General features: G+C 36.2%; 2 protein-coding genes across 5 annotated transcripts; both read left to right on the top strand.

The window, feature by feature from the left end:
- Positions 1-1281: 1281 nt before the first annotated feature.
- Positions 1282-4018, top strand: LOC112528280 (corepressor interacting with RBPJ 1-like). The gene has a single exon (XM_025139276.1). It carries the CDS (start codon positions 1486-1488, stop codon positions 2164-2166), a length of 681 nt encoding a protein of 226 aa, XP_024995044.1. The 5' UTR covers positions 1282-1485; the 3' UTR covers positions 2167-4018.
- A 75-nt stretch (positions 4019-4093) lies between these two features.
- Positions 4094-8390, top strand: LOC112527996. Of its 4 annotated transcripts, none has more exons than XM_025138876.1 (5): positions 4094-5288; positions 6081-7272; positions 7366-7440; positions 7549-7617; positions 7714-8390. In XM_025138876.1, the coding sequence occupies exons 1-5, from the start codon at positions 4222-4224 to the stop codon at positions 8305-8307; spliced, it is 2997 nt and encodes a 998-aa protein (XP_024994644.1). In that variant the 5' UTR covers positions 4094-4221; the 3' UTR covers positions 8308-8390. The 4 variants fall into 4 exon arrangements, with proteins under 4 accessions (XP_024994644.1, XP_024994643.1, XP_024994642.1 ...); XM_025138875.1 differs by having other exon boundaries at positions 6081-6544; positions 6620-7440; XM_025138874.1 differs by having other exon boundaries at positions 6081-7440.
- The last annotated feature ends 3130 nt before the right edge of the window (positions 8391-11520 follow it).

Below are 11520 nucleotides of genomic sequence, written 5' to 3' on the forward strand. Positions count from 1 at the left end.
TAATATAACATTTTATAAAGATAGTAATTAAATATTATGTTAGAACTTAATGATTATCCTAATTATATTTTAGATTTTTTATATTTAAAATGAGATGTTTATCCTGTATTTGATGTTTATCTACAGTTAGTTACAGAAATTCAGATATGAAGTTTTAATAAGTTGTACTTACGCACAATCTATTTGCAATCTTGAATTTTAAGTAATATGCATTAATAAACAGTACTTTATGCATAAAAAGTGGGTTTTAAGAGTTTATGTCAAATGCTTTATAATATAGTATAGATACAATAATACTTGAGTTTATGTTGGGTTCACGTGAGACCCTTTAGATCACCTTTTTTTTTACCTTCACAGTGTTTTTGATGTGAAAGTATGATTTTTTTTATATTCGCAATGATTTGCTGTGAAGTTTCAAGTGTAAAAAAGTGGTCTCACGAGTCTAATAAAAACAAGCTAGTCTTACATGATCCAAAATTGATTTTATTGTTAAACATACTACGTCACAAAAGATTAATAATTTAAAGCCTAACAATATGTTTAATTATAACACACAAACATGTATATTTTAATACCCACGAATAACATCAATACTTAGAGGTTATTTACCAGACGCTTACCCGTGTAAACGTTTATCAAGTCACTTTGTCTTACCGGATGAATACGGTAAAAACAAAAACCTTACTCGGTACGAGCGAAGACAATGACCGATAGTCTTATTCGATAAGTGAAGACGACGACAATTACCATGATTAATGCTTACTTTTTGGTGGGATCTTCGAAAGCTCGATCAAATTCATCTAAAGAAAATTGAATTAAAATCTTATCCAGTAAGTGAGTGTTAGTATTAGAGTTTTGATCGTAAACACTAACCCAGATATGTATTTGGTAAATGATCCTTACTTTTTACGTTCTAATATATGATCTGATCTGATTCTGACATAAAAAGTAGATCTGTATTCATCCCATTTTGTATCTAAACTTATATAAAAACCATTCCAACAGTTCTTTTTGAATTAGAACCAATAATTAAAAAATGTCAATTTTTTTTAATTACTTTTAATAATTTTTATTAATTTAATAAAAAACTAAAAATACGAAAAATAAAATATAGATTGTAGCAGGATCTTTACCGTATCCACAGATAATTACCATAATTATCGAATTTTATGAAGGGCATTTCCGTCCGTTCAGTGCTAATAATCGAAGTAGACCTCAAATACCATATAACAAACGCCTCCCTTCTCTCTCTAACAATTTCAGATTCCAATCGCATTCTTCCTCTTCACCCCCTCTGCATCTCTCCATCGATTTTTCTTCGATCGGTTTTAACAGGATTCGCCGCCGACGGCCGAATTCAATTCTTCAGATTCCGGTTTGTTAGGGTTTTGAACTGCCGGCGACGGGTAATCCCGAGTCGATTTCGCGCAGGAAGTTAGGGTTTTGAAATTCGAATTTTGGAGGCGGTTTTTACATTTAGTTATTATGCCGAGAAGTTCGAGGAGTAAATCGCACAAGCAAAGCAAGCATAGTTCGAAGGAGACGGCGGCTGCTGCGAGGGACTACTCGGGTTCAGACGAGGATGTGAAAATGAAAGAGAGAAGTAGTAATGATGGTAAGGAAGATGGGGTTTCGGTTAGGATTTCCAAGGATTCTTCAGCTGCTGGAGAAAGACGGAAACATGGTAAGGATCTATCTAGTAGTCATGGGAATGGGGATGTAACTGAGGAGTATACGACGTCGTCGAAGCGGCGGGAAGAGAAGAGTCATGGTGGTAGTGATAGGTGGAATGGTGGGAGTAGTGAGGAGAAAGGTGTAGTTGTAAACATAGAGAATAAGGAGTTGTTGAAGTCAAAGGATTTTTCGAAAGGTGTCGGTGAGTCAAAGAGCAAGAGTAGCAGGAGGCATGATGCTGAGAGTGCGAATGCCGTGGTAACAGAGAAGGATGAAAGTAAGAGCGGTAGTGGGAATAGAGGCGAAAAGAGGAAATCTGAGAAAGAATCTGCGAGAAAAGAGAACAGTAAAGAAAATAAGGAATCGAAGGACAAGGATCGTGGGTCTGATCGGGGAAGGAAGGTTCACCCTGATAAGCTCGAGCCTGAGGCATCGTCGAAACATGTTGAAAATCAAACGAGCAAAAGAGGAAAAGAAATTACTGGTATGTAACTTTGTTATTTTGGTATGTTTGGGAACTAGTTCGTGCCAGGAAAGTTATAAAGATTGTGTTGCATAAATCTATAATCGGTATGTGCGTAATAAGGTTTAGTTGGGAACACTTTGTGGTTGGTTGTGCATTGTACTACTTGTACATTGCTTTTGCTGAACCCGAGTTGAGTTATCAAGGTTGGTATCCATTTGTATGTGATGCATGGTTTCTCAGTGCTCAAGCGATTGGTCATCTGTAATTCTCTTTTCTGTAAAATGAGGAAAAGAAGACAATGCCAACCTTCTCCCATACACCATCCTTTTGTAATTCTTGCACATTGTGTGGGATTTATCAGCATTGACATTTCTACTACAGTCATCTTTTGGATGTTGTCATTTGGTGCCCAACAGTATTCTCTATAATACATAGTGTATCTTCAGCTTCTCAGTGGGACTTTCCAATTACACAAGCTCAGTTTTCAGTGGGGCTTTCCAATTGCACAAGACTTCTGGTTTTGGTTCCAATTGCATGATTCTTGTCTCAAATTCATTTATGCCGAGCTATCCTAATTCCTATGGCTAGCATTTTCATCAACCTCTTCATCCTTATGTATCATATAAATTGAAAGCATTGGAAGAAAATGTCCTAGGTACTTGTTTGCGGAAAGCATGGGAGTTGGAATGCACACACGAAAGGGGATGCAAGCAACGCACATCGAAGTAACCTATTGCCATAGAACTGCGGATATATTGAACCACATTTTTGGTTTTCTCTATCAACACCACTAGAGTTGCACTTCATGTTCTCACGTTTGGTTCAGTTTGATCCAATGCTTTTTAGCTTTTAAGGGGTTATATCGTACATCCAACTGCATAGACACTGCCTAGTTTCATCTGTCATCTAGACATCGTCAGACAAAATCATATATCATGGTGTATTGTGTTGTATTTTCTTTGTGAGCTCATTCATGACTCATTAGTAAGAATAATGACTTAACATTACACAGTTGGCATGCCCCTGTTATAACAGATTGACAGGGAAACATTTGTTTTCCACCCCACTGCTTTCATGTTCACAGCTATATCGTCATGCATATCTTTGTTCCCATTCATGCCATTTTTGGACGTACTTCTCATTATCTTACCACATCAGTCTCCATGGCACCTTATTGTATGCCTTCTCTAGATCAATGCAGATGCTAATAATACCGTAAGAGGTTTATTGTAGATGGATCAGTTTGATGTAACCTTAAGGGTGTATAGACGTACTCAAAAAATTTCAATCAAGCACCATAAAATTCTGTTCAATGAGAATTATTTTCATGAGAAAAGTTTTTGGGGACATTATTCAACCCGACTCTCGCACCGGAAATGTCAATATCGTCCCTTGGGAACTGCATACATGATTCTTAGATAAGCTTTTATTATGGTGTGGTGGCTATATCTTGGCGAGGATGTGCTTATGAATTACTTCTTTTTGCTTCTTAAAACCATATGGTCTTTTAGAATGGGGCTGTATCTATAAGGGAGTGGTATTTCATATGATATTATAGTTTTGCTGGCACACAAAACACGTAGTTTGTCTATCCGCTAGCTGATGTCTTGTAATCCGGTTTTGGCTTCTAGCTTATGGGGATGTCAAAGATGATTTACTTACTTTTCTCCTTCTATACCTTTTTTTTTACTTTAGTCGTCTTCTTCCAGTTCCACACTTTTACTTATGATGCTTATGCTACTCTTCTTGATGTTTCTTTGTGTTCCCATCTAGTTAGGTTGGTCTTTTTGACAATGATGCAATCATGTAGGGTTGCAGAGTGCTCTTATCTAACGAACATATGGATTAAGCTTATCCGTACTATAATAAACTGGGTGGGTTATGTATAGGGAGGTTTGATGATTTATTTTCTGTTCCAAGAATACTTGTGTATATTCATATGTTCTTGTTGTCACCAACTCTTCTTGTCTGACAGCAATCGTCACAAGTGTTCATGGTAATTCTGCAATATGAAGCTCATTGTTATATAGTTTCAAGTTTCATAAGGTTACTAGGTATTGTTTTGAAGGATACAATTACTAATGACCCTATCTCTTACTGGTGTTCATTTTCATCTTCTACCAGAGTGGCCTATAGAAGAAGAGTTGAGAAACCCTGAGTTAGAGAAGGAGCTTGAGAAGAGGATGAGGAGAAGAGGTGAAGGTTCTAGTGACAAGGATAAATATCAGGATGATGTGAAAGAAGGCGATGATAGACGATTGTCTACAAGAAGTGACAGGTCCAAGGATGAAAGACACAAAGACGAAGGATATGGAGACATGTATAGAGAAGAGGGTGTTAGAGAAACTAGACAAAGGGAGGATAAGCACCGGGAAGATGGTGAGCGAGATAGGAAGAACAGGGATGTGAAGCACCGAGGAGAAAGTGAAAGACACAAACACAGGGATGATAAATACCGTGAAGATGGTGAAAGAGATAGACACCGTGAAGATAAGTACTATGAAGATGGTAACAGAGACAACAAATATAAGGACGACAAATATCATGAAGATGGCGACAGGGATGGCAAACACAGAGATGAGAAGTATGTGGAAATCGGTGAGAGAGACCAAAGGAGCAGGGAAGGAAAGCGGAAGCAAGATGATGACAGAGACCATAGGCATAAGGAAGAAAAGCATCGGGAAGATGTGGACAGGGACCATCGGCACAGGGATGTCAGGCACCGAGATGATGCTGATAGAGAGAAGAGAGCAAGGGATTCCAAGTACAGAGATTTACACACCTCAAGAGACCACCCTATTGAGCCTGAGGCCAAGCGTTTGAGGGATGATAGTATCCCCGCTGACTTATATCATAGGAAAACAAACAATCGGGATGGAAGCCCAATTTATGATGATCGAGTTACCAGATACAAAGATGATAAGGATAGAAGAAGAGGTAATGATAAAGATGAGCCTAGTGATTATAGATCTCGTAGTTTGAAAGAGCAACGTTCTGAATCAGAAAAGAGATCTAGCGCTAAAGTAGACTCTGGCTCTGAAAGGGGAAGACCTGCCTCTCGTTATGGGGATATGGAAATTACAGCTAGCCATAGCCGTCGCAGGAGTTCCCCTAGTGGGAGCTCTTATCCAGCAAGAGATCATCACAGGTAAATTCCATCTTCTAAAAATTCTTAACCCCACCATCCTAAAGGTCTCTTATTATGTGTCTCAAGTTGGACTTACATTAAAGAAAATGAAGTGTGGGGTAGTAGCTTTTGATATTGCATGCCCTAAAGAACGGACATTTTGGGATACTTGCTATCTAGTCTTACTGCACACAACTTTGAGAAATAAGTCCTATTTCTCATATTGTTTATGCTGAAACAAATTTTCTTAGAGGCTTTATTTTTTGTATATTTATGCTTCTTCATGCTTTTCATTATTTATGAGTAGGGAAACAAATAGATATATGGTCGTCTTCTGATGCCTACTGTATTTTTTCCTTCTTTTATGACTTTGCTCAACTCTGGCCAAGGACACAAGCAAAGGTGTTCTTGTGCTGAAGTGTGCTGCATTTGCTGTATTGGATGAACACCAATAATCAATGAGCTGCCTTATTCATTCCCATTCTTTTGCGCCTTTTGTTAGTATAAACCAACCAGTAGTTTGTGTGAGGGAGACAAGGAGAGGGTGATAGGTTTCTGAAAGAAGAACACGTGTAAGCATTTTGTGTTTCCGTGGGAAGATCAATTATTTGATGGTGATTAATTGGAACTCTCACTTAAGGATCTTCTACTTAAATGCTGAAGGGGCATTTCCTTGATCTTTCTGTGGAAATATTTTGAAAGTTTTTCTATTAAGTACAGTTTTCAATCAGGGATTGTGACATGTTGATTTCATTTTTGATTCTCTTTATTCTGAAAAGTAAAGAACCGGAACATATATCTTGCATTGTTCAGGGTTCCAAAGCAAGAAGAAGCCAAGTATAGGGACCATGTATATGAAGAGAGAGCTCGGCATAATGTTCACACAAGTAGAGATATCACTTCTGGTCAATCTGATAAACTTTCTTCCAGGTCACTGGAGAAAGTCACTCTGAAGGATGACAGTTATACGGGTGATTTATCAGTTGACAGGCGTTTGAGGCCAGATTCCCGCTCTTCTCCGCAGGTAGATAAATCCCCATCATCAACAAGTAATGATCGCAGAAACTTGAGCAGGTCTGATGTTAAAAGAAGTCTTGATCTTGAAGAGCCAGGGCAGAGAAGTGGTGGTTCTAAGGATGCAAAGGAGAGTATGGTCAAGGACGTTAAAGGAAGTCGGGAGTTGGTCATGGAGACACATACTGATAATGAATTTTCGCAAGTTGATGGAGACAATTTATCTGTTTCATCACCGTACACGAGGAGTTCACACTTTTCTGGTAATTCCAAGTCTCTCCTACCACCTCCATCTCCCTTCAGAACAGGATCTGATAGTCCTTTTTTTGGTTCTACAGAAGATGACAGAAGTAAATCAAATAATCGTCATCGAAGAATGGGTGACCCTAACATGGGAAGAGCTCAAGGTAATTGGAAAAATGTCCCAAGCTGGCCTTCCCCCTTGGCAAGTGGTGGTTACATCCCTTTCCAGCATGTTCCTCCCATGTTTCATCCGCTTATGCAACAATTTCCACCACCAATATTTGGTAGACCCCCAATGAAATTAAACCCTGGTTTGCCTTACCATGTCCCTGACCATGGTCGTCCATTATCATGGAGGAACCAAGTAGATGAATCAGTTCCACCTCCTTTACATGGATGGGATGCAAATAATGCCGTATTTGGTGATGAATCTCACTTATATGGGAGGCTAGATTGGGATCGTAGAACCCAATTGAGCAATCGAGGGTGGGACCCAAGTGCTGATATGTGGAAGGGCCAAAACCCTGGAGCAAGTATGGATGCGCAATTAGGTCCCCAGAAAGACGGTTATTCAGCACACAGACCAACCGATGAAATTTGGCCAGGGCAGATGGGCCAGCATGTTGAGAATGAGCAGAACCAACCGGATATTCAGCCTTTGACCATGAATGGCAGTCAATCCAGCAATGCCCTTGAAGGAATCGCTCCTGAAGTTCAGAAAGTCACGGAAAGCCCTCAGATGTTTGAGGTTGTAAAGGAGGACAATACTCTTATTTCACAAGTTTATCTTTCGAGGATTGATGTATCTCAAGATCTTACTCAGCCTGAACTGTATGACCAGTGCACAAACATGATGGATTTAGATCAGGAAGAAGCATTATCCGATGAATTTGACTGCAAGATTTTGTTTTTGGAGGTAAAGATGATGTTTCTTTAAATATGATGCAACCCTTATCTGTTGGTGACGGACATCATTTTTGCAATTAATTGCATCTACTCAAGAAATTTCCATTGTGTGTAACAGGAGGGAGTAGAAGCCAATGTTACCGATGGTGCTTCGCTCTTTGCTGCCATAAATGATTCTGTTTTTCAGGTTTGTTGTCTTCAAGATTATTTTTATCACCTTCTATTTTTAAATGTTTGGTTATGTATCTGATTTTTGATATAAATTTGTTACTCTGCTCTGCAGAAAGCCATGTTTCTTTACAAGAAGCAAAAAGAAGAGTTCCATTCAATGAATGTAGAGAAGACATCTTGTCCCATTGCAAATTGTCCCGAGTTTGTCTTACCAACTGATCAAGATGAAGGTGGTTCAGATGATCGCAAGCTGGCAGAGGAGGAAGCTGCTGAGGGAACAGTTCTGGGTGTTAGCAAAGAAAAAGATGAACTGCCTACTCTAAAGGTTGATACAGATCCTTTGGTAGAAGCCAACGTTGTCGATGAGCCAAAGACATCAGAGGAACCAATGAATATGGAGGTGGATCGTATTGTTGTAAAGCAAGAGGAAGAACCCGAATTAACTGTGGAAAGATCTTCTGCAGTGGAAGAGATTATTGCACCTTCTGCTGGCGGTTTACCACCTTGTAAGGCTGAGGAGGCAAGCGAGTCTACCAATGAAGAGAAGAATGAGTTGGGTGGTGGCGGTGGTGGTGGTGGTGGTTCTTTGTTGCTGTTGTCTGATGTGTCAACTACTGCGGTGGCAGTGATGCCAACAGAGTCAATTGAGTTTGGGTCAGTAAATCTAAGTCGGATACATCACCATTCTCCTGAAAGTACACATTGAGACAATTTTTATATTTGAGCTTTTGAAATGCCCAGGCCCCCTTTCTATCTTCTTATAATCATTGCTCGTTGATCAATAAAACTTCTCCCGTTCAATTTATATTGCTTGTGTAGTCGTGTTTGTTTGTTTTTCTCAGGCACAGACCGAGTTTGAGCATCTTAGTGACCAATTCAAAGGCTACAATTCTGTTCTTGCTGCAGCTATGGAGTCTCTTGGATACAGCCTTATCAGGTGAGTATTACAATCATACCTACTTGAAGTTTTCCTATTTGGGTTCTTAGGTTTAATGTTAGTTTTAAACATACGGGAAATCAAGAAATATTATGCCTCATTTTATCTTTAATAAAACTGAACCAAACACACCTAAAGTCTCTGACTCGGAAGTAGGGTCCATGGTTTGGCTCGAGGAGGGATGTGGTGGAATATTCCATCTGCCTTGTGCTCGATTCCACAATTAACTTATTGGCCACAATTGTTGTGAAAAAATAATTTAAAAGTTAAAACTTTTTAATCAACTGAACGGTAATTGTCATTGATAATAAATACGCATAATAAATGTCGTACATCAAGTGTATAGAGATTGGGTTACAAATGGGTGGGTGTAAAGTAAAAGTTGGTTGCAAAGAAAATGGGTTGAAAATTGATTAAAATGCTCAGAGCATTCTCTTAACAGATTCTTTAAAATATATAATTAAAAATCAAGTTCTCCAAATAAAATTTATATAGGTTCTCTATTTTGAAAATTGCAATATGAATTATATTATTAAAATATTTAATATCTTTTATAAAATATTATTTTTCTCTAACATACATTTAATTGTTTTATTAAAATTGTTTCTGGAAAATTGCACCAAAATGGAACTAACTTTCACCTAATTTCTATTTTGGGGAACCCAACTTTCAAAATCGTCATTTTGGAAAACCAACTTTCACTTGATTCATATTTTGGGGAACCAATTTTCACCTGATTTCTATTTTGGAGAACCAACTTTCAAAATTGTCATTTTAGGAAACAAATTTGCACTTGATTCTTATTTTGGGGAACCAACTTTCAAAATAATTATAGAAAAATAATTAAAATTTATTTATTTTTTAAAAATTAATGCAATAAAATCTATTTTTCATTTCAAATATCGTTTTTTTTAATTTATATATCAAATTGAAGATTTTTTCGAAAAAAGTCCAAGTTACCACGATAAAAATTGTTTTTTTTTTGTTAATGCAATAAAAAAATCAATTTAATAGAAAAAAATAATTGATGTAATAAAAAATAAATATTAAATATCACATTCAAGATTTTTATTCTAACCAATCTGTGTTAATATTAAAGTTTAAATCAAATTAGGCAAATCCAACCACAACTTTGATAGAGACCCTTAAATTATATGTTACATGTTCAACAGATCAACCAGACCCTTAAATAAACAAAAGTTTGATAGAGACTCTTAAATGACGATTTTAAAAGTTGGTTCCCCAAAATAGGAATCAACCCCAAAATAAGAATCAAGTGAAAGTTGGTTCCATTTTGGTGTAATTTTCCCATTTTTTTTTAATTATTTTGCAAGTTGGTTCCCCAAAATAAGAATCAGGTGCAAGTTGGTTTCCTTAAATGACGATTTTGAAAGTTGGTTCCCCAAAATAGAAATCAGGTGAAAGTTGGTTTTCCAAAATGACGATTTTGAAAGTTGGTTCTCCAAAATAGGAATTAGATGAAAGTTGGTTCTATTTTGATGCAATTTTTCCTAATATAAAGAGAATAAAAGAAAAAAATTGGCGTTGGGTCAATCAATAGCAAAATTTACAGTTTCGATTGGTTACATAACCCATTTGATCTGTCCATTTTGTCATCTATCGTAACAAGTGTTTGTTTTTTACCCAATTTTTAATGGGATAAATTGCATACTTTAATTTGATTTTTATTTTGAGTAATATACTTTTAAAATTTTTATTTTGGTATCTGAGATGTAAAGTTTTAAACATTTAAGTACTCGAATAACCGGTTAAAACATTAAACTATTTTTTCTAATAAACCACGGTACATAAAAACTAATTTTAGATTAAGATATCAATGTCATCAAATAATACTGAGTTGGATCTTATATTTTTTGCCACATCAGTATGGTAATCGATTAATGCTTCAAATCTTACTCAGATACTTAAATGTTTAATACTTTATATTTTAGGTATCTAAATGAAAGTTTTGAAAGTACGTTACTCAAAATAAAAATCAAGTTAAAATACATTATTTTTTTATACAATTTGTCGATGTGTTACACTTATATGGTTACAATATTATTGTGTCGTCAACTATTTATGTGACAACAAATGATAAATAGTTTTGAAAGTGGTGGCAATTGCAATTGCATTAGCATGCGAATATAAATCAAACTATTAACTACATTTTACGAGTAAATGGGAGTTTTCGATATTGTCTAAGCGGCTGTTTGGTAGTTGCTGAATGATTTGGTGTAAAATAATTAAGAGGTTCTTATGATATAGTGCAAAATAAAATATAAGTATTTACAATGAAAATATTGCGCTTAATGGTTAAGGAAGACCCAAGATATAAAATCATTCATAGGGTTTTAGAACCATTAAGAGAAACAGTTTCTTTGCCAAATAAGATTCATCTCTTAAGAATTCAGTGTTTGTCTCTTAATAGAACTATTAAAAAATAAACAAACAACCCACAGGTTCAAAAGTTGCATTATAAAGAGATAAAAAAGGATTTAGAAATTTGTTCTAAGATTCTATGTTTTTCCATTGTCTCAACAATCAGGTGAAGACACATCGTGTGTGTATGTGTGTGTATATATATATATATATATATATATATATATATAATTTATATTTTATTTACTTTCTCTATTGATATATATTCATCTGATTGGTCTCATGCCGACATATTTTATTCGCTATTGTTGGTTTATTCAAGTTATTAACAAAGTGAAGGTTTATTTTTGGTAGAAAAAAAATAATCAAATGAATTTGATGAAAACTTGAGTTTTCGTGGTGTTTTTGTAATTTAATCGGAAATCAAGAATATCATTATATTTTATTATCATGTTTAATCAAGGTTTTAAAAAAATGCGTTATGGTGGTGTTATGACGTGTCATGTTAAAGCATGTTGCACGACTCCAAGTAGGGGTGTTCGTGGTGCGGTTTGAACGGTTTAACCTCCCAATCGACAAACCAAATCGCAATGGAGGTTT

This window comes from Cynara cardunculus (assembly GCF_001531365.2).
Source record: "Cynara cardunculus var. scolymus isolate 2C chromosome LG 15, CcrdV1, whole genome shotgun sequence".
NCBI classification, from domain to species: domain Eukaryota; kingdom Viridiplantae; phylum Streptophyta; class Magnoliopsida; order Asterales; family Asteraceae; genus Cynara; species Cynara cardunculus.

Excerpts from the sequence above, each read along its gene's own strand:
- LOC112528280 (XM_025139276.1), top strand. The coding sequence starts at position 1,486 with ATGCCGAGAAGTTCGAGGAGTAAATCGCACAAGCAAAGCAAGCATAGT.
- LOC112527996 (XM_025138874.1), top strand. The coding sequence starts at position 4,222 with ATGACCCTATCTCTTACTGGTGTTCATTTTCATCTTCTACCAGAGTGG. Across the intron at positions 5,289-6,080 it reads CCAGCAAGAGATCATCACAG|GGTTCCAAAGCAAGAAGAAG; the intron begins GTAAATTCCATC and ends TGCATTGTTCAG. Across the intron at positions 7,618-7,713 it reads TAAATGATTCTGTTTTTCAG|AAAGCCATGTTTCTTTACAA; the intron begins GTTTGTTGTCTT and ends TCTGCTCTGCAG.